This window comes from Telmatherina bonti (genome assembly GCF_933228915.1).
Source record: "Telmatherina bonti genome assembly, chromosome: 1".
Classification (NCBI taxonomy): domain Eukaryota; kingdom Metazoa; phylum Chordata; class Actinopteri; order Atheriniformes; family Telmatherinidae; genus Telmatherina; species Telmatherina bonti.
In genome coordinates, this window is record NC_136619.1 from 23,986,899 (window position 1) to 24,010,446 (window position 23,548).

Below are 23,548 nucleotides of genomic sequence, written 5' to 3' on the forward strand. Positions count from 1 at the left end.
TCATTTAGATGGAGAGACAATGCAGGAAACTTAGCAGGAACCTCCCAAAGTGGCGGAGGCTTTTAATAATTGTGCTGTTAAACTCTGTTACAATGGCACAATGTCAGTTTCATCATACTAAGGATGGCTCAGCCAATACATGAACTACTGTCTTACTTCTGCAACAACAGTTGAAGTAACATAAGGGTAAAAGATTACACAATGTGTAATGTGCCCACAGTGCAGACCTGGAAAGTTCTTCACATTTACAGTTATAATAGCTACAGACTATTTATTTTATTGACTGTACATCCATTGTACAACCATGAACCGTTCTTTCACTAAAGCACGGCACATCCTATCCTAAACTATAGTGTACTGTATTGATTAAAGCTCTTTTCACCCCTTTAATCTCCCAAGAACATTGTTTTTGTTGCTCATACAATGTTCATAGATCAACAAGGGAAACTGGCAGCTGATAAGTCATTAATTGCGAATGGAAAGTCTTCAGGAAATTCTATTAAAAATAAATTAAGTTAATATCTAAATTATTTTTTTTAAGTTGACATGAGAGTATTTCTTTTATTCAGGGTTTCCACTTTTGCACAAAAGACAGCAAAAACAAACATATTTATTTGTAGTTTTCGTAGAACTATTTTTGTTTGTAGGAAAATATATCAAGTTAAAGTCAAACAGTCCTGCTCACAAAATCCACTTCGATGGCAGCAGTTCTACCATTTCTCTGAAATATTCACCATTCATGTTCTGTATTAATGTCCTATAGACAGAGTCCTCGCACAGCAGGAACCTTTTTCCTTTCTCTTATCAATACAAGAGAAGATTATTGATGAGGGCACATCCCTCAGTATCAGAGACTGCACACCAAAGGGTCTCCACAGACTGAGGGAAAAAATTGTTAATGGAAATGAGTTTGTCCTTTAAAAGTACGACCTGCAATTACAAGGAAGCATTAAAAGGAGCAGGACAGCTGCTGTGTCAATGTCGATATTGATCCGATGTCCATCACCTATTGTGGAGAGAGATCAAACCCCCTTCCCCCTGTTGTCCTCCCCCTTCCTCCGTCTGTGGTCCTTTACTCAGCAGCAGGGCCACTGCCCAGCTGTGATGTCCAAAAGGATAGATTTAGCTGCTTCAATGATAAAAAATTAAAAAAAAAAACCTCAAAACACTCAAATAAAAGCTTAATGCTTTCACATACACTATAAATGTGTTGTTGTATTGAATGCTGAAGAATATTCCACTCAAGGTTTTAAATACTTGTACCAAGTAAAACATATTTTATCTGCACTGAATTTCAGTTGTTCTGTCTCAAAAACTCAAAAGCCACACATTGTTATGACATACTAACTAGCATAAGAAGAAAACACTTGATTTGTATTGTCTCATCTTACTGAAAAGGAATTAGTTTTTCATTTTCAAGGGAAATTTCCTTTAATCAGAAAGGTGTGAAATTACTCTGAGTCTTTTACAACAAAATGCTTATTATTTAATGATAGTCTATTTTCTCTTTATACTTTGTTTAGCTGTTCTTTTACCATGTTACATAATAAAATGATTGTCAGTAGGCAGAGTTAAGACAGTGGGCACCTCTTTTACACAACATGAGAAAGTACGAGTCTGACATCATTCATCGTCAGTCTTTCCCCAGAGTATTCAATTCATCAACACTTCAGTTCGGGCACCTGCCAATAGGGCACAGTTGTGGGTGGAGCAATGTCCAGCCTGCATGTGAGCTCAGGTCAAGCTCTGAGGCCAGATCAATGGAGTATAAGTCATTATCAGGTTGTGCACTTTGGCAAGGTTGTGGGTAAAAGGGACCCAGCTTTCCCAAAACCTTCTGCTATTGGTTGAGGGCAGTGTTTTCCTCCAAACCCACATGCCCATCCCCAATGACCTCTGAATTGTCCGAAAGCCTGGCCTGAATCATGTGTGACCTTTTCCACTGACCTCAGACGAAGGGAGGAGCTTTTAGTACCCCAATGGGAAGGTTGTAGGGAAATTAGGACTGTGACTTTTCAGCTGAGTCCCACAAAAGGTTTAAACTACAAAGATGTCAGTGAGTCCTCTTTTCACAATGCTATTAATACCCAACAGAATCCACAAACTAGTGTGTGGGTGTGTTGAATAGAAGTTACAACCTTTCTATTTTCCCATGACGTGCTGTAAGAAGGGAAAATGAAAAAGAAACAAACAAAAACAAATCAAAGCCAAATTTATTTATTAGATATCAGATTCAAATTTTGTGCCACCCTTTAGGAATGTATCACATGTTTCAGCTCCCCAATGTAAACCAATGTATAGATTTACGTGTAGAAAATGACCTAATCACTGTTTTAGTGAACCGTGTATGTTGTGTCAGATTTCCTTCCAGTCCGTGGAACCATTGGCAGCCTTGTATGTATGTTAGACAACAAACATTGTGAAAGACTTTGTGGTTTGTTTGGGTTTTTTTTCTCTACACTGTATTGTAGTTTGTATTGTGATATGGATCCCCCTGGATCTGAAGTAAAATATTAGGTAAGTACTGCCACTATTACATTTACCCAGTAAACTAGAGTATCCCATTTCTAAAAAAAACAAAACCCTTTAAAATATTGAAAAATTGTTGAGACAAAAAGAAACATAAGGCGCTAAACTCCTCTGAAGACTCTGAAAGACTATCTTCAGATGGCACAGGTCTAGTGAAAGAGTGTGATATTATCACTAAGACTGTCTGTTTTAAAAAGAAAATGTATGCTTAAAAACAGGTGTGTAAAAGAGAAAATACCTCAGTGTGACAGCAAACATTAACACACACTTCTATTGCAGCTGTTTAGTGCCAATAAACAGTTTAGTTTTCACAATATAACAACTTGGGCAAACACTTTGACTGAAATAATGAAACAACATTTTTTTTATGTCCTCATAAAATAAATAAATCCAGATAATTAAAGCTTTCTCTGTGTTGTAATGCCTTGTGTTATAATTATTTTTCCAACCAAACTACTTCACCTAATTAAAAAGTAGTTTGTGTATGTGCTTATGGGAGAGGGAAGGGTGGGGTGCACTATTAAGGTGGTGTGGCAAAATGGTGTGATGAATGTATTATGAGATGCATGTTGGATTGACTCCAGGAAGAATAGCTGTACTGCAACAGCTAATAGAGATAAACAATGAATACAAATTGACATGTAAAACTACCACAAATTCTTAAACAAAAAATGCAATGATAACCTGAATATTTATTCATCCTGGTATGTATCAGCAATTTCCAATTAATGGACAATTATACCCCACATTTGGTCTTTAAATTCCAATGAAATTACAACCCCATTTCCAAAACAGTTTGTTCAATGTGTGAAATATAAATAAAACAATGAGAAAATGAATCTTTATTCCACAACTGAACATAGTTGACATATCCGATGTTAAAACTGAGACATTTTACCATTTCATGGAAAATAAAAGCCCACTTTGAATTTGACAGGAGCAACATATTAAAAAAAAAAAAAAATGGAAAAAGGTGGTTTGTGATTGTGTAGCATTATTGCTTTCATTCCTTCTTCTTTTAACAACTGTTAGCAAACACTGGAAAGGTCCAGAGTTTTAGGAGAGGAATCCTTGTCCCATCTTGTCTGATGCAGGATTCCAGTTTCTCAACAGTCCTGAGTTATTTACTGTCCAGTTTTTTGCTTCAACATCTCTGTTGGTGAGACATATGGAGAACAGGCAGACCAGTTTAGCATTGGACTCTTTGCTTACAAAGCCATGTTGTTGTGATGGATGCAGTATATAGTTTAGCAACTTCTTTCTGAATGAGAGCTGTCCAGATGAGAGCAGATGTTGATCTGAAATCTTTTTTTTTCCAGCATTGACGCGGTCTTCACAGATGTGTTAGCTGCTCATGCTGCAGACACTAAGACGACATCATATTATAGTATTATTCCACAACTTTAACCTAATTAGTTGTCAAGTGCTCCTTCAATTCTTTTTCACTTATTTATCCAGCGCCGTGTGTTGCCTCTTTCCAACTTCTCTGAGACGTGTTGCTGCCATCATATTCAAAATGACCTAAACTTGTTCATGAACTTGTAAATTGTGTTTTGTTCAACATCTAATGTGATGTTTTATTGGGAGATAGTACATGTTTGTGACATTTGTAAATCTTTGCAAGATTTTCTTGTTAACATTTTGCACAATGTTCCATCATTTTTGGAATTACAGTTGTAAAATGCACCACTGAAAACATGGCAGCCGCTGTGTGTAAGGTGTTAAGTAGGCCACGAAGACATTGCATCATTGATTTCCCATTAATTTATTTTTCAAATATTTTAATATTCACTTCTTTAGGCCATCAAATTAGCATTTGACAGCCCTTTTCTACATTTTACCTGATGTACATATGCATCATGTACAAAGTTTCTGTAATGCACTTATGGGTGTTTTAGAAACATAATTTCACACATTAAAATTATACATTACACACATTAAGTTTTGTCCTCAGTGGACAGCATTACACATCCAAAAAAACTTCTTTTCAGAGATCAGAACAGCAAAAACACAGTCGGATTTGACATGTTACAAAAGAAGGCCCTCTGTTATTAAACAGAAGTGAAAGAAATGAATGTGCTCATTTTGTTTTTTTGTTTTTTTTAACAAGCTTCAAATGTAAACATTTAAACACATGTGCACTTGAAGCAAAGGATTGCATTTCCAAAGAGTGGTCTAAGCAGTCCACAGGTGACAGATTGGCAAAGATTCAGTTTAGAAGTAAGACTTATCAAATATGAACAAAGTGCTTCATTTTATAAAAGCATAAGTAGAAAAGTGTGTTTGTCAGAGACAAAAACCAGTCCCCCATAGCTTCCTTTCTCGCAGATCTGTAAACATGGCAGCTAGTGTAAACATGTTTCATCATTCAGAAAATGTTAAGAGCTAGTGCCTTTGTACAGTGACTTTCTTACAAAAGTATAATCTGTACACATTTTGAGGAAAAAAAAAAAAAAGTTAAAGCTGCACTCTTATAATAGAGCACGGTGCTGCGATTAGACACCCCTGATGTGTAGAAGAAAGAAAACTCAGATGAGAACAATAATTCAACATACTGTATGGAAACTGGGTATGGTCAGCTTGTTAGATAAGATTTATGCAAAGATACAAGATAAATATGATACATTTATTAATTCTTCTCGTACACAAAAAGATTTAGTGAAAGATGCTTTATAAGTTTGTAGAAGAATAAGTTGTATTGTTTGTAAATATGAAAGGGATGTTATATAATAAAAACAATCATATGATTTTCATTATCTCACATCAACATGTACAAGTATGCATATTATTTCATAGCAATCTAACACTGCATGCAGTCACTTCTTACCATCTGTGGTTTATACAGATACAGAATAATTAATTCATTGTAAGTAAGCCTTTTACTGGTCCTGACATTGGTACATCAATACCATAATAATTTATTCATACATGATGCAATTTAACTGAAGTTGCTCAAATGTGCAAAGAACCTGCACATTTTCTGCTTTAAATGCTTTTCAGGTCCATATAATGGAGATTTACTGCAATGTTTCTACAATACTGGAATGAAAAATGTGAAAAACAGAAAACACACTAATGAAATTGAACATTTCCACTGATCCAACTACTTGGGATAGTTTTCAAAATTAAACAATATTCCACCGAAATTCCCTTTCAAACTAATTATAGCACATAAGAATACACTATCGTGCCCATATCTGGTTGTCTTACATCTATGTTTTCAACATAAAATACAGAGTCCTAATATGGGAGAAGAATAACGTTATTTTTCCTTTATTGATAATTTAACTTGCTAAAGAGTACTGCGCAATAAGATGGCACTCCATGCACATTCACCATGAATGTCTAAGCCTTGTCAGTCTGCATAAATCATGTATTTAACTCAAGAAAAACAAAATTAGGGAGTTTTAGCTTTTACACGTTTAAGCCTCAGTCAAACTCAGACTTAAATGTGTTTGATTAGCAACATAATGGTAATTAGTAGATGTTTCATATTGGTGGATGGAGCATATGTTTTCCTATTTGGTAGCCTTTTTAGTAGTTAACTTTGATATTGTTTAACTATTGCAAAAGAAACCTCTTGCCTTCTGAGTTCCATCTGCCTTGAACGTTTTATTTGTCTCTGTGCACAGAGCGTCGCCTCAGTAAAACTCATTGATATCACTGTAAAAAAGATGAGACATTTTAGAAGGAACAGATGTGGAAGGGGTATATACTCATTTTAATTTAAAAATAGGAAAAATTGCTACTGAAATAAACACATTTTTAAACTCATCCCACAAAGGAGTTTTCCTAACTTCTATAAGTATGTATAAATTTAGCTCCAGTGGAGTCAGTTTATAAACTCAATGTGAAGATCAGGCAAACTGCAACAAACTGACTTGGTTGTAGTGTTTGATTGTGACAACTGCCATTGACTTTACTCCTCATAAATGTAGCAATGTAACAAAGACAAAAGTCAGTAAGTTTTGAAAGATAACTTTCAAAACATCGCAAAGAGAGGGAGGTTGGCATGAGACGGTTCAGATTAAATTATATTAAATTAATGTTTTTAAGTGTTTGTGGTGGAAATTAAATGTTTCTATCATATACTGTACAATATACCTTCACAGTAATATTTGACTTTATGACTTCACAGAATCAAGTTCTTACATTTAAGCATTTTAGTAGCACAAACAAGTAAATACACCTTTGAGCGACTTACAATAGAGAATTGCAGAGCAAGAAAACCTGCTTTGTAAACGTTAAAAAAACAGTGTGTGTATATATATATATATATATATATATATATATATATATATATATATATATATATATATATATCACTCCAGATTTAGAATTTTTTTCTTCATGAGTTCCCCATAAGAGGACCAAAGGGAAGCTGTGTGGCTCTCTGTTTGTAACACAGCCAGCAGGTTAAGACCTGAGTCGAACACAGTTTTTCCCTCCACATCATGTAGTCAAACTTGATGCCGGTTTCTTTCAGACGCCCTAATCCACCCCATCAAAGCCTTGTGCATTTTCAATGGCGATGTTAAGTTTCTCCTTAAGCTCTTCAAAAGACTCATAAGGAGGAAGGTCCAATCGATTGAAGCTTCAGGAAGTAAAAATAAAAACAAAAGATTTAAAAAGACATTAGAAAAAAATAGTATTAGAAAAAAAACACTACAGTCTTAACGATTAACATGTGCTGTGAGAATCTGTGCCAGTGCCTGTGTGGAAAGAATATGTGAGTTGTGACAGTATTTTGCCCCTAGAGGGCTTCTACCCACTGCAGTTTAATACACAGTGTTGTGTATCTGGATACTGATTTAAGAACCACTGAGGGTCAAGTGTGTGTGAAAAAAATTTTCGTCTTGAGCTGGGATTGTTGGACAAAATAGCTCTCAATAATAGTGAGCTTGTGAGGTCAGCAAACAAACTAAGCCTGAACTTCTACAAATACCAGCAGTGGTGAATTGTTACAGGGTCCTTTCTGTGCGAAGAGAATTTCTTAAGAGTTAATACACCACAAAAAGGTGCAAACCAATGATGATGTCTCACAGTACAGATGGACAATTGTTAAATATTCACTAGCAACTACTTGAGAGTTTTTAAAAAGTAAATAGGTGGAATATTTTACAATGATTAACATCTTGATTGCAACTCAGTCATTTTATATTTTATTTTCAGAGGACAAAATGTACCAAGAAAGACTTGTAAATCAGGGTGGAGGGAAATCGGTAAAGTCTAAAACAAAATGAGGTATGGATGTTGTCCCCTTTTGATGTTTCTGCATCTCTGTATGTTTCCTCTGCTTTGTTTAAATGTAAGTGACACATCATGAAAAAAAAAAAAATTGCACTGAATGCTTACCAAGTGTGGGCTCTGGGAAGTTTATCACGTGTGCCCCATTGCTCAATGGTGAAGAGCTGTGGTCCATTAGACCCTGGACAAAATTCAGCATTATTTTAACTGGAATACATTTGCAAGAAGCTAAATAATATCAAGCCACATGTATGCTAACAACAACAAAAAAATATGATACAGGAATGTATAATTGGCCGCGTTTACATGAGAGTTTTAATTCCTCTTTAATTTGTAATAAAAGTAAATTTCCTTTAAAGAAATAAAAAATGACCATGTAAACACCCAATTCCTGAAAATGACAATGCCAGATTAAACTTAATTCTGAAGCAAGTGCTTCATTCTCATTTTTAATCCAAATTGATTCATTCCTTTTTTATGTAAACATTCCGCTTCAAGTTAATTCTGGTCGTCCTGCACATGCTCGTTCCGTTGCAATGACGCACAAATTGTGTGTGGTTCTCTGCCTCCATTCTCCCTTCATTCTCCTCCTCAGCTGCTGAAAAAAGTTAAGCAGTACGCTCCCATCGAGCTGGTGCTTCGAAATTATGATCAAAATCAGAGCGAGAATTATGTGGTCTTGCATGCTAAGCCAAAAAGAAAAGAAACGGAAAGTGGAGTTCACATGAGTACGTCACATCCGCTCCCTATCCAATCAGAACCCTTCCTAACCTCAAGATCTAAAGTGGAATTAAGTAAAGGCAAATAAACACGTTTTCCATGTAAACATCAATTTGGAATGACAACCTCTATGGAAGTACAAAGGAGACTTTAATTTGTAATTATTTAACTCTAAATAATTATCCAGAATGAATGACGTCATGTAACCGTAGCCACTTAATTTGAATAATGGAAAAAAAAAAAGGATGATGAGAAAAACAACCAAATAAATAAATAAAGAAGAGAATGGATAATATTAACCAGAATAAAAACAATAAAGCAAGTAGTTCAGAAATCAGCAAAAGTTATTTCACCATAGAGTTCTGCAAAGCCATTCATGGGGACCCTGGATGTTCCCGTCACAAACTGTAAGAGACGGATTCGCTTCTCTGCATCCATCAGCAGCACGGTCTATAATAAAAGTAATAATACAGTGAAACAACACAAAAATAAGAGAAGCACAGAGTTCTACACTTTAGAACATTTCTAGGATCCAGGCAGAAAATGTTGTCTTACTTTCCAAAACCAGTGGATGACAACATGGTCAGAGTTATAGCCGTTCTTGTACTTTGTGTTATTCCTCCAGTCATTCACATCTACATCTCCAAGTCCACACATGAGTAGCTGCAGAGGAAGCAGACAGATACATATTCACCTTCTGAAATCTACATTTTTATCACAGCATACCAGAAACTGTGAACTGACCTCAAGCTCATTCTCATCAAAGATCTTGATCAGATTCTGTGGTATTAGCTCAAAGAATCCCTAAAACACAGGAAGCACAAGCTGTAACACATTTTCATTTCTTTGCTGAAAATGATTCGTCATATTGAAGAGAATAAATTAATTTGTTACCTCTTTGAAAGCTGTCATCTGCTTCTGTATTCTGTTCACAAACCTCCACTGTATCACCAGGCTGCCAGACACAGAACAGGAGCTTAATATCACACCACAACCAATGCCTCAAAAATGATAAAATGTGTAATTTTTTAAAAATGATTGTTCTTTACTCAATATATTCCTTCTTATTTTCATTGGTGACAACAATCTCTGCGCCATTCGGCTTCAGCTCATGCTGGCGAGTCTGAACACAAGTGTGAGATAGGTACTATTAGACATACAGAAATAAAATGTCATAAATTAAATGTTGGTTAAAAAAAAAAAAAAAAAAAAAAAAAAAAAGACTTCATGTTGAAACAACCTGTCCAAAGAGTTCCTCGTCAATAGTGAACCTCAGATCCAAATCCGTTGGGTCGTTCTCCAAAATCCAGTTCAGGGAGTTGAAATATTCACTATCCTGAAGAGTTACAAATGGCTCATAACTTCATAAATAGGCGCATGTGAATTTTAAAGATCCTATTTCTCCAGATTCAATGTGTCCTTTTCTATGAATACTTACAACAGACTCCATGTCCTGCAGCGTGATCGACTTCTGCAGCATCATCTTGTAGAACGGTCGAATGAAGAAAGCTTTGAAGAGCACAACAACGTTAGGATCAACAAATGCTTTTCACATCATTAGTGCATTGCAGCGTAAACTTCTGAAGTCTTCGTTTTAATTAAAATTCATCAATAGGGTAAGACTCACCATCAAGGAGTTTGCCATGAAACACGGCCATTCCTGCCACACGACCTATGAACTTGAAGTAGGTCAGGTGGTCCTCATTACACAATCCTGAGTTAGGGTTGATCTGCAGTGTGTAGTTGTCCCTGCAAAACAATGACAGCATTAATAGCACAAAGTGATATTTTAACCTAAATATTCTATTTAGCTACCTTGATTGTGGTGCTCAATTTCTACAGGTACATCTCAGAAAATTAGAATGTTGTGAAAAAGTTCAATATTCTTTGTCAATCATTTCAGAAAGTGAAACCCACATATTACGTATAGTTTCATTACACATAGAGTGAAACATTTCAAACATTTATTTCTTGAAATTTTGATGATTGTGGCTTATAGATCATGAAAACCCAAAATGCAATGTCTCAGAAACTTTGAATATTACAAAAGATCAATGAAAAAAGGATATTATAAACAGAAATGTCAGACTTCTGAAAAGTATGTTCATTTCCATGCACTCAATACTTGGTTGGGCCTCCTTTTGCATGAATTACTACATCAATGTGGCGTGGCAATGGAAGCGATCAGCGTCTGGCACTGCTCGGGTGTAATGGAAGCCCAAGTTGCTTTGATAGCCGCCTTCAGGTCATCTAGTTGGGTCTGGTGTCTCTCATCTTCCTCTTGACAATACCCCACAGATTCTCTGTGGGGTTCAGATCAGGTGAGTTTGCTGACCAGTCAAGCACAGTAACATCATGGTCATTGAAGCAGCTTTTGGCACCTTTGGCAGTGTAGGCAGGTGCCAAGTCCTGCTGGAAAATGAAATCAGCATCTACATAAAGCTTGTCAGCAGAAGGAAGCATGAAGAGCTCTAAAATGTCCTGGTAGATGCTGTGTTGACTGTGTACTTCAGAAAACACAGTGGACCAACACCAGCAGATGACATGGCTCCAAAATCATCACTGACTGTGGAAACTTCACACTGGACTTCAAGCAACATGGATTCTGTGCCTCTCCACTCTTCCTCCAGACTCTGGGACCTTGATTTCCAAATGAAATACAAAATTTGCTTTCATCTGAGAAACAGTCCAGTCCTTTTTCTCCTTAACCCAGGTGAGATGATTTGTCGTCTCTGGTTCAGGAGTGGCTTGACACGAGGAATGTGAAATTTGTAGCCCATGTCTAGGATTCATCTGTGCGTAGTGGCTCCTGATGCACTGAATCCGGCTTCAGTCTGCTCCTTGTGAAGCTCCACAAATTTTTGCACGGATGTTGCTTGACAATCTTCTTCAGGCTGCGGTTCTGCCTTTTGCTGGTGCACGTTTTCCTTCCACTCAACTTTCCATTAATATGCTTGGACACAGCACTCTGTGAACAACCAGCTTCTTTAGAAATGACCTTTTATGGCTTTCCCTCCTTGTGGAGGGTCAATGATCATCTTCTGGACATCTGTCAAGCCAACAGTCTTCCCCATGGTTGTGTAGCCATCCGACCCGGACTGAGAGACCATTTAAAGGTTTAGGACACCTTTACAGGTATTTTGAGTTAACTAGTTGGTTAGGGTGTGACACCATGACTTTCTAAGATTGATGTTTTTCACAATATTCCATTTTTCTGAGACACAGCATTTCGGATTTTCATTATCTATAAGCCACAATTATCAAAATTTCAAGGATTGAATATTTGAAACGTTTCACTCTGTGTAATGACTCTATAAAACATATAGGTTTCACATTCTAAAATCAATGACAAAAAATATTGAACTTTTTCATAATATTCTAATTTTCTGAGATGTACCTGTACATTACAAAACAAGAACAAGAGCAGCTGACAGATACATAGTCCGTCTAACTTAACCCAGTTTCTGAGCAAACTTCAAACAGTTCTAAACAAGCTCTAGGGATTTAACAGACTGATTAAATGTCTGCTAAAGCTAGTCAAGAGAAGACAAGAGCCTTCAGAATATATTCTTTTCTTTTCTCTTAACAAATAATCTTCAGTGTTCTGTTTGTTCCAGCAGCTTCCAGAACAGACTTCCTGTGCAGGGAGCTCCCAATCTCAAGATAGCCATCAGATATGACAAAACCTTCATACAACTACCTTGGTAAGGTAAAATATGAAGTAACACAAGCAGTGTTTATGGGTTTACTCCATTCAGAATATGACTATAACTCATTTCCATCAATCCATTTATCTCTGCCTGACTGAAATTGAGTCACAACCACTACTGGTGAGATATATTTCTCCCCAGTGACACTCTCCAGTTCCTCCTGGGAATGAAGGAAAACATAATCTCATATCTTAGGTCTTTCCCCAGGATCTCAAAAACATTTCCATAAAAAAAAGAAGAAGAAAACCACCAAAGAAGAAAAACACTAAAAGTGTCCCAATCAGATGCCCCCAGATGCTCAACCTCCTTAGCCAATACCTCAGGCTAAGCTAAGCCATTGCATTAAACAAACTTAGTTTAGATTTAATAAGATTAATTCATCATAAACCTTGTAATATCATTACGTTTTTATAAAATATTATGTCCAAAACATATCAGCAGATCAGTGTAACTTTAGCACAAAATGAAAACAAAGTTATGCAATATATGTATTTTACATAGAAAAAAATAAGTGTTCATTTTATTTGACATATTTATTGTATTTAATTAAGGTAGAATAAACTTGATCATCTTAAAACTTAAAACTCTAAAATGCTTTAACCTGTCCCCTCGTGGCAGAAACCCTTCCCTGACGCTGACTATTACACCCTATTTTGGTTGAAAACTTTACTATTGCATATGAAGTCTAAAAAAATGACCAGTGATACCACATATAGCAGTATACACTAATATTTAAGACTATCAGGATAACTCTGATCGCATTAAAATAGTTTCTTCAAAGCTCACAGTTATAAACTACTCAACTTATCAAAATAGGTAAAAACAAACAAACAAAAAAAAAAATTAAATATGAAAAGTTTGTTGTAGACATAAAAAAAAACTAGACAATAAGAAAAGACGGTTTGAAACAATTTGAGCTCGGACTCACGTGGCAGAGTACTCAAAGAGTCCGTAGTACGGGTTGAACATCTCCCTGGACATGAGAAAGAACCACTCTCTTGCCACACCACCATAATCCAGTCCCTTTTCCCCCTCAAATTCCACCCAAAGTCGAGCCTTCAGCAGGTCGGCCTTCTTTACTGCAAGGATGCGTCGATACGAGTCCTCCAGAACTGAATTTCGCTTTAGCTTCATCTCAAAGCGATTTGGGATGTCATCCTTTGTTAAAACATACAAAACTTAGTTTTCATGGTTGCATTCAGTGACTAATTCAGAATTTTTACTGAAGACACTCACTGGTTTCTTCATGTTCTTCCTGAAGAAATCATACTTCTGTTTATAATCTCGAGAGTAAGGCACTGCCTACAATCAACAAAGGTCAGTGTTAGGTGACAAAATTCCAGTTTGAATCTCCTAATTTACGTTGTGGAACAAACCGTCAAGTCACATCTACACTTACTGGTCCTGTTATAGCTGAGTTTTGCAATCTGGGATCATCCCACTGTGTGTTCTTGGTGTCTGTAAAAGAAAATATATCAGACAACATATCCAAGCTGTGCCGTGTGGTTCAGCAGAAAGATCATACATACTGTGATCTATGTAGAATACCCTCCCATCAGAGTGGACCCTTTCTTCCCAGCCAGGCTAAGAAATAAGAAAGCATCGACTGGAGTAAAATTACATGACAGGAGGTAAAGTAGAGTTATGATACATGCCTTTCAACTGCTTTGTTACTGGTTTTCTTGACAAGCTTACCGGTAGAGGGCCGAGATTGGCCGGGTCCAGTGAGCCCCTCCTCCTCATTTGCACAGGAACCTTTAGTCTGGGATCTTCCTGCTCAGAGGAAGGCAAACAGGGTGTGTTTCAGCAAAAGGGGAAATGCTGCTGAGATGCTGACTCTTGTACATTATATACGTAGCCAACATGAGACAAATGACACATACACATGCACACACACACACACAAACAGCTATTCTAAAAACTAAGTTTACTCCTTGTGAAAACACACTCATTCCCTTAGATTAACCCCCCCAGTTGTTTAATTAAAATATATTTTTTAACCAGGTTATGGTGGTCATGTTGGACCATTTGTATAAAAATGCATGTGTGAAGTCCCCGTCTCACCCAGGTGGTGGTCTTTGTGTTATGATCAATGAAAAAGGGCCTTCCATTTGGTGCACTGCGCACTTCCCAACCAGCAGGCAAGGAGCCAGATTCATACGAGGCTTCTGGGCTTGGAGTGTGCTTAGGAGACCCCTCAGGTGGGGTGAGTGGGTTGACAGGTTGTTGGGATGATGTGGGACTTTGAGACAGACCAGCACTGCCCTGTACTGCTGCTGCTGGCTCTGAAGATCTCTGTACAACAGGAAACACACCAATAAGAGGTTAGCTGCATATAAAATGCTTTCTTTAACAGAAAAATGTGCCCGAAGCTTTTCTCATCTTTTTATCTTATCTTTCATTAGAAAGATTCATGAAAACATTATCTAGCTTTGGAATTATCAGTGTATCAGTGGTATAAACTATCCGTACAGATGCAGCTACTTCATTCTGCTTAGTCAGTGGGGGTGATGATGATGTTGCAGCGGATGATCTGGCTGAGATCTGGTCGGGTGTCTACATGTACAAATGTAATACTGAAGTACTACTGGGGATTTAACTTCTTGGTTTCTGTGTTAGTGTGCACACAAAATCTGGTCAAAGTTTAGCAGCCAGTAAGAACAAAATCTGTTACCACTTAATATGTGTATTTGGTAGTAAAACAACTCTATCCATTAAATGTTTGATGCTCTTCAGTGAACTCTGACATACAGTGGATTAGTACACTGCTGATGTCTTCATATGACCTGTCTAGATTTTAAAGGTAAGCATTGCAACATTTTTTTTTCAGTTTTAATCCATTTCCAATTGCCAAATAGAAATTAAGAACATCGACGTAAATACAATTTATATAAGCTGTTTTGAGCATGAATTGCAAATGTAGATCTTTAGATTTTAAAACACCCAGAATTGTTAAAAGCACAACTTCAAACACTAAATAATGTAGCTGTAAATGGTAATTGTGAATGCCACTTCATGTAGTCCATTGTGTTTACAGATATGGCTGGAGATATAAACCACTACACAGCAGCAAAATGAGCTCATGCTGTTGCAGATCGAAGTTGAAGCGTAGTGTTTTATCACGTTTCTCTGAATTAAGCAGACTTCCACAACCACATAACCCTGCTCTATTTGGGGCAGGGTTATGTGGTACTTTGCTCTGCACCAGCAAAGAGTCGGTGCTAACGCAGCACTGGACTTTTGGTACTGGAACTGATGTTTTGGTAGTCCACACAGAAGAAAGTGTTTCTAAGTCAAGATCTGGTTGAAAACTAACACCGGAACTACTTTGGTAGACAATTTCTCTCTGCAAGTGTACAACATACCTGGACAACAGGCCGTACCCATGTAGTTGTTTTGGTGATGTGGTTGACATAGTAGCGTCTTCCTTTGTTGTCCCTCTTTTCCTCCCAGCCTGGAGGCAACCCAGCTGAGGTAGGAAGCAACTATTGAATGACATAAACATTTATCACATTGATCAATACTGATAACAATCAAGCTATCCAACATGGATAGCTTGGAATACTTATGCCTTTACAACAGGCTAAAGCCAGACAGGTTTGGAAAACCTTCAGGGGTGATTTCAACAGAAAGAGAAGCACTCACTGTGGGATTAACAGGATGCTCTTCTCTAGTTGAAGGGCGGGCATTTTCTCTGAGACTGGAATGGCTTGAATTACTCACATGATTCTGCAGGAGAGCAACAAATCAAATCAAATCAAATCAAACTTTATTTATAAAGTACTTTTCCTATAATAGAATGCAACACAAAGTGCTGCACAATTCTATTAAAATTGCTATATCACACCAATGATCTGCATTTTCCATCTCTCTTCATGGAAGCTAATGAGCCACATTAATCCATTTGACTCTTTTCCTCAGACTTTCAGTGACAGGAACTTTATGCTTTGGCAGGAAATGACTCACCGAAAGGGAGCTGCGGTGCACTCGAGCTGAAGGCCGTGAAACGTAAACGTTTCTGTGTTCGTCACTAAATGGCTGGAACTCTGGAGGCTGGTAGGATGCTGGTGATCTCACCTGGTTATTACTGTGAGACAAGGTGGACCCGTCCTCTGTAATGACTTCCCACCTCTGCAAGATTAGTGAGAAGAGAAACCAAAGGTAAGATTTAGTTTGTTTACAGTTAATGACTCCGGCTTTGACAGCTCAAGCAGCTGAAGGGGCCACAAATAACCAGAAAGTTGGTGGTTTGAATCCCACTTCATCCCATTTAATCTGTTTTTGTGTATTAAGGCATGACACACTGTCAGTCTGCCCCAGGGCTGTTGTGGCTGTATAATAGATTCAATGTGAAGTGCTGCATAAATCTAATCCATTATTGTTATATTGTGGACAGCCTCTCTCACATGCTTAAATGTGCATTAAACAAATTATTTCTCCACTTTACAAAACTGGGAAACACTGATATATGAATACACATCCAATTAATTATTACAGTCAGGTGTGTAAATGGGACATTTACACACCTGACTTGGTTTTCATTCACAGGTGAAACAAAGCTGGTTAGATGTGTATAGACGTGCCATTCTCTATAACGTTTTACATTACTTAAAGAATATTTTATTTCTACAACATCCATTTTACTTTTCTAACTAATTAAATGTGAATCATACAAAACCCAGCAAGAGGCTGAGCAACATTAGTTTTGACTGCAAGTCACAACTCAGGCTTGACAAATTTCAGTTCCTGTTGTCCTGCACTCTGTTTAGTGTTTCTGCTTTACATCCATTGAGTTCCTTTACTTTGATATCACACAGGTAATGAAGTTGAGTTTGTTTACCTAGTTTCTTTTTAGAGGTTTCTCTTTAAGAATAGCTGCTTTTGCAAATGAAAGATAAGATGATTCAATTTAAAAGCACAATAATGCTGAGCTGATAAGTAGGCCTGTGCAGGTGAGCCTTTTCTTATTTTCAGATATTTAACCAGACCCACTGAGTTAAAAACAGAGTATAAACTTTAAGGTAGTTCAGAATTGAAAACAAGAACACTGTGTTACCTCAGATGGCTCGTGTGTGTTGTTATCATCATGGTCTGAGATCTGTCTGCGTGTAATAAAGGCGTGCTCTGCATCCAGATTGTTCCGTCTTCTCTGACTTGCCAAATCACTGTCCCTGAGTAAGAGAGACACACATACACACTCATTCATTGCAAATACACCAGCATGTAAACTGATTGATGCTAAGATGGGATCCATCTTACTGCATGGTGGGTCTCTGCCACTGTGTGGTTCTGGTTTCATGATGGACATAAAAGATTCTACCGAGGTTGTCCTGCCGTTCCTCCCAGCCAGGGGGCAGAGGAAGCAACTGTTGGCTCTGTCTGGGACCGGACATGTCCTGAGCTTCAAGAAGCTCCCAACCAGCCTGCACACCAACAGAAAGGTTTAAAGGGTGGAGTTTAATGGATGGTGCATTTTCAAATATCACTGCACACGAAACGTACTTTTGTCAACAATTAATTGGCATATTTTATAAAGGTTATGAAACAAATCAGTCTGCCATGCAAGATTGTAGGCCTAAAAATACAAATAAAGCATTAGTTATCATTTTTATGTTATTGCCTTGTTGTCATTGCGAGATATTTAAAGTCAAGGCATGATTTATGCCTGCTCTGATGCTCTGTAATACAAAATTATTGTGTTACCTTTGACAATTGATACAAAAAAGGAATAATAAAAAAAAAGAATAACCAGTGAATCAATTTGAGGGCTACCCGTAATAGCTTTAATTTGATATTCCTTTTCAGAAATTAACCTCTAGAACCAACCTGTACCCCTAACCCAGTCTGGCCTAAGTGAGACTACTACTACCCTTATTATAACAGACCATTTAGTATCTTTCCAGTTGTGACCAGACTATTCCCGGCATTCCGAATAATCGAGCTGACAATGCAGAGAAAGAAGCGTTCGTTTGGCTGTTGAGCCAAAAGCTTGACTCAACTCATGTTTTTAGGTTAGTAGTTGCGTTCAGATTACACCTAATGCTTTACAAAGCACAAGACAGAGGACTTGAGTTAAGGCAGTGGTAGAAGGTAAAAATGAATCATAAAAGCAATTGCAAATAATAGTAAAATATAAATCAATTAATGAAATTAGCAATCTGAGAAAAAAAAAAAAACAGGTTTTTTTTTTTTAAACCAGGTTAAAGACACACCTGTTCTTAGTTGCATTTGAACTTATTATAAATTTTTTTAAAGTGCAAATCTGCCCTATTTTTTCATATTTTTAGTACCATTGTTATCCAGTATTCTTTCTTTTTCCTTCCTCTCTTGTTTTTCAATAAAAAATTATGCTTCTCATTTTTTAATGTTGCAATATTTCTGTAAAGCACTTTGAATCCCACTGTTGTTGAATTTTGCAATACAGATAAACCTGAAAACTAAAGGCTCTGTCTCCCATTTTGGTCCGAGGACCACATTAAGGCCAGCATTTTTTTAAAATAAACACTTCTGATTGGTTTACAGGGTGCAATTAAATGAATAACACAAAATAGAGCTATGCCATTAACGACTTTGTGAATTAAAACACACATTTTTATAATATATTCTTAATTTACAGGCAGCCATTACAGGAAAGTTAAAAAGAGCAGAAATATGATTATTCTTGGCGGCACCAGTCAGTATTCTGACATTAGATCGGTGTTTCTCAATTCTGGTCCTCAGGCCCCCCTGCCCTGCATGTTTTACATATGACCCTGCTCCAAAGCACCTGAGTCAGATTATTGAGCTTCCTCATCAAGTTCTTTGCAGCCTGTTAACAAGCCCTTTATTTCATTCAGATGTGTTAAAGTAGGGTTGCCTGTAAAACATGCAGGGCAGGGGGCCTGAGGACCGGAATTTAGAAACACTGCTTTAGATCAACTAATAAATTACCTGAAAAAACAGTTCATTACACAAGCTTAAATATGACAAATGAAAAGTTTTAACCTCACTCAAGATCAGAATATACCAGATTGTGAAAATATTTCTCAGATTATAGAAAGTTACTTGAGAGACCTGTTTAATATGTGAATTAAAAAAAGATATCATTAAAAAAAATATTCCAACGTTCTTCACTGTGGGACTGCAAGCCAATGTAATACTGTCAAACAAAACTGCGAATATGCTTTTTTCTTGGTTAGTAGAAATTCATGAGAGCAAGCTAAAGCTTATGACATTATGAATAATGGATAAAGTTGAATAAATCGAAGTTCTCCAAGCCAACATAAACTGGGCTTGGAGTGAAGATGATCTGCTGTAAACAGATGAAGGATTACTTCAGATACAAGTCTTTCACATAGGATGTGTGGCACCAAAGATGAACTTACATCAGTGTCCTCGGTCTGATCTGCAGTTTCCTCTCCTGAACCTGAGTCTTTTGGCAGGTAGGTCATTTTTAGCCGCAAATCACCTTGAACTCTGGACTTATGGCTGTGTAGGAAAGAAAAAACAGAATAAATGTTTTCATGGAGCACAGATATTGTCAAGGATGCTTCAAATCAAAAGACTGTAACCATGCATCATTTCTTGTACATACATGTACCAATGTGTGAAGGGAAAAAAACGTAAAAATGAAATGAAAGAAAAAAAAAAAGATTTTGAAAAGCCAACCTTCGTGGATGGAGTTTAAAATCCTTGAATGTATATGGCCTTTCTGTATTTGGATTTTCTGTCTGAGAGAAAAAAAAAACACGAAAACAAAAAGGAAAGCTTTAAGTCTTCTGTGTTCACTTTTACACCAGCATGGCTACAACTACAACCTAATTATGCATCGGAACACACTATCTTGCAAGATGACATGAAATGGTGATGGCAGTGCAGCATAAAGGATAATTTGTGATGGCTGTATTTATAATCAAACAAAAGCAGGAACAAAATAAACATGATGGACTGTTTCCAAAACTACTGACAACGATGTGGAACAGACACCAGAATAAGGGTGAGCATATTTATGTTTACACAGAGACATCGGTCAGATTCAGGTCAACAGTCTGTACAGTTACAACAAATGGCATGCTGCCCAATGTTTGTTTTGGTAATGTCTTAATTTGAGGAAGAAAAAGGAATTTGTACATTTCAAATAACTTGTAGGTAAGTATATTTCACTGCAAACTGTAATGATGCTTTATTCTGCTACTCTCATTCTATTTGGTTTTATTTTCTATATTTGTAATGTTACTGGAGCTCATTATTTTAGAGAATCCTTCTTCTGCTCCACAGACACTATCACAAAGCAACATCTCAGTAGCAGAAGTCCTGCTTCACAGATTAAATTAAGATTAAACAGAAAATGAAAATTTAGTTTTGGCAAAAGAAGTTATGGGAAATCAGCACACAAAGAAACAACCAATGACTCACCGGTATCTGATTTAATGGGATATCCACCTGTCCGAGAAAGTCATCACGTGTCTGACAGGAAGACAGGAAGTCACACCAACATCAGAATTAGCCACAATAGCACACACGTACGCACACACGCACACACACACACACGCACACACACACAAAAGACTGTTCTGTTAGTCAGCTGTCTTTACAGTGTAGAACAGTAGGACAAAAGTTAACAGTATGTCTGTGTTACTTAGTTTAAAGTAATGCATTTCCTTTTCTACAGCATGTCCCCAAACCAAAGCGAGGACTATTTCTTGGAAAATAATACTGTCCTTTCTACTTCTTTACTCAACCATCCCTAATAATGACATGAATTAGAAAATATCTCTTTTCCTCAACTCAAACTCTGCGCCTGTTTCCCTTCCGTCATTTGACTTGATCTATTTCTGTGTATATTTAATGTTCAGCTCAGATAGGAATGTATTTATCAGTCCCAATGAATGGCTGCTCTGTGTTATTGTTACAGTGACTGGAATGAAAATAAAGAAACATTTGCCAGATACAGTCTCTGCTTTGAAGGCTTGACACATTCACTGCATGCCCTCTTGTAGTCTCAAAAACAGACAGCCTGAAGTGAGCACCCTCCATAGGGGGAGTCTGCTTTGGGACCAAATTAACATCAATGACAGGTCAAACTCTCTAACAACAGTACAAGTGTTCATGTGCACCAGTTAAGGAAGTGGCCTCCTTCGCACTGCCTCTGCATTTCTGATGGTGAAGCCAAGAAATACATCCATACAGAGTTTCCTTAAATCCAATAAAGTCAACTTAAAAGAAAGTTGACATCACCTCTGAACATTGAAAAATCTTTTTTCTCATCATTTTAACATTTTAAGGCTTTTTTGCAGTTATATTTTGAATTTCTGTAAAATGCTCACTGCAAAAATCTCATCTGCATTTTTGTCATCAATTTTCTCATTATCTTCTCGTATTTTCATACCGTTCAATATTCAGTGGGAAGTTGCTTGCTTTGCACATCATTTCCTTTGAACCAAAGTCTTCTTAGTACTGATACAAAAGATAAATCAGCACTGGGCATCATTTATAATAGTTGAATTTATTTATACTCTACTGTCCAATAGTAAAGCTCTGTTCAAATATTAACTCTGCATGAAGCAGCAACCAGAAAATTACTAGTCTGTGGTGTATACAGTATACAATACAGTACAGGTTGTATGTGTGGCTGCATATAGAACACTATACGTTTTACTTGCAACCATTTTTATGTGTTTGAAATATAAAGAAAGCCTTATATCTATTTACAAACATACCCCTAAAAAGTGCCAAGAATTTTACATCTCAGATCACTGATCTGGACCGTGTAAAGACCCTGTAGACAGATGTTTACAGGGTCTGGACTTTCAAAAATGCATTGTGTAACAACATCAAAGTTCAGTGACAAAAAAAAACAAAAAAAAAAAACATCATTATAGGCTATATTTCTGTTAGCATCTAATCACTTTACTAAAATATGGCAAGAATGAGCTACTTGCTGTGATTCCACTTACATGCCAGCTGCTATATTTCTGCCATCATTTTACCAAGGTGTCTCTGAAAACTTCAGCACCGGCTTTGTCTGACAAGTGCTGAAACACCATTTGGAAAAAACAATGCCCTAAAAGGCACCAAATTTAATTACTTGTAGTACAGTAATCATTGTACTTGTGGACCCTGGATCCACTATGAGATGAAAAACATGTCATGACATGACAGCCACTGTATTTACAACTGTGGTAGCCATTAGTAGTGCAGTAATTGCCATTCACATATTTACCACTGGATGTCAGTCATTATTACACACCTTTAAGATCAGAAGTTTATGAATATTTCAAAAGAAAAAAATGGTCAAATGTCTTTAGTAAAAATCTGCACCACTGGTAATCTAGCGACTCTTAATGCTACAAGAGATGATGCCCAGCAGCAGGGGAGCAGCCTGTAATTAGTTTGACAACCAAGCAAATTATGTTAATCTTTTTACAACTTAATTCAACTAAACACCATTATCAGAGTGAACTTCAGGAAGAGTGTCACTCTGTCAGTCCACTAGAGCCCCACAGACTTGTGAATAAGACACCTCATATTGTGATAATTACATAATCATTTAAAATCCACTAAAACTGCAAGATAATTAGGCTCACACTTAATTACATGTTGCTTGCTAATTTGCAGCATTTAAAAATATCAGTAATATAATATTCAGCATATGGCGCCTTCATGACATTTGACAGTCTGCTCAGATGGGCAAAGGCTGAGCTATACTATACAGTCACAGGCTAATTAAAAGAGTAATCCAAAACCAGAAAAGTATAAACAATTAAACTCTTATGCCGATGACTCTCCTCGCTAGTTTGACAGAGTGAGCAGATCTATATTAGATCATGAGGTGACAAATCTCTTCTAAGAAGCCTTCCCGGTGAGGTGATGTAAAGTTCAAGAAATAAAACGTAGAAACTGTAAACACATTATTATACCGCTGAAGTTATCCATGAGGGTTCAGGAAACACTAAATGCAACCCGGTTTAGCATGTGGTAGTAGACTCTTTACAAGGCTCTGGCAAACAGCTTTAGATACAAGTTCGAGACATCTGTGGGGCAAGCTTAGTGATATCCATCTCAGCAGCGCAACAACAAACTGCTTTTGACAGGTGGGCAGCAGCTTGTGAAAAATACACTTCTGAAAAGCAGCCTGGTTAAATGTTATCAGGGCAGTAAGCTAAGAGTGTGGCAATGACCCATTCTGTGGTTTTCACTGGTGTAATAACCACATTTTGTTGTCACATTAACTCAAACCAGTGAAATGATTTAATGGTTTTCCTTTTTATGGAGAAGAAAACATTTGCTGTTACTACAAGCAGTGGCCACATTGTGACTGAGAACCCGCATTATTCATTTGCTACACGCATAGAAAGTGCGCA

At 37.0% G+C, this 23,548-nt stretch overlaps 1 protein-coding gene across 2 annotated transcripts in view; it reads right to left on the minus strand.

Moving 5' to 3' along the window:
- Positions 1–4,300: 4,300 nt before the first annotated feature.
- The window catches only part of nedd4a (NEDD4 E3 ubiquitin protein ligase a), a gene marked incomplete at its 5' end in the record, with an annotated part of 31,725 nt that continues 12,477 nt past the window's right edge, over positions 4,301–23,548 (minus strand). For both annotated transcript variants that reach the window (XM_079245798.1, XM_079245797.1), the window contains 24 exons: positions 4,301–7,123; positions 7,885–7,957; positions 8,850–8,946; positions 9,052–9,159; positions 9,241–9,300; positions 9,391–9,451; positions 9,546–9,619; positions 9,737–9,832; positions 9,935–10,005; positions 10,124–10,245; positions 13,135–13,364; positions 13,443–13,508; positions 13,606–13,664; positions 13,736–13,790; positions 13,902–13,979; positions 14,271–14,501; positions 15,572–15,691; positions 15,852–15,935; positions 16,173–16,337; positions 17,263–17,377; positions 17,466–17,629; positions 19,571–19,673; positions 19,854–19,915; positions 20,601–20,651. In XM_079245798.1, the coding sequence (XP_079101924.1) occupies positions 7,021–7,123; positions 7,885–7,957; positions 8,850–8,946; positions 9,052–9,159; positions 9,241–9,300; positions 9,391–9,451; positions 9,546–9,619; positions 9,737–9,832; positions 9,935–10,005; positions 10,124–10,245; positions 13,135–13,364; positions 13,443–13,508; positions 13,606–13,664; positions 13,736–13,790; positions 13,902–13,979; positions 14,271–14,501; positions 15,572–15,691; positions 15,852–15,935; positions 16,173–16,337; positions 17,263–17,377; positions 17,466–17,629; positions 19,571–19,673; positions 19,854–19,915; positions 20,601–20,651 (2,448 nt within the window). In that variant the 3' untranslated portion in view covers positions 4,301–7,020. The remainder of the gene's footprint in view (positions 7,124–7,884; positions 7,958–8,849; positions 8,947–9,051; positions 9,160–9,240; positions 9,301–9,390; positions 9,452–9,545; positions 9,620–9,736; positions 9,833–9,934; positions 10,006–10,123; positions 10,246–13,134; positions 13,365–13,442; positions 13,509–13,605; positions 13,665–13,735; positions 13,791–13,901; positions 13,980–14,270; positions 14,502–15,571; positions 15,692–15,851; positions 15,936–16,172; positions 16,338–17,262; positions 17,378–17,465; positions 17,630–19,570; positions 19,674–19,853; positions 19,916–20,600; positions 20,652–23,548) is intronic.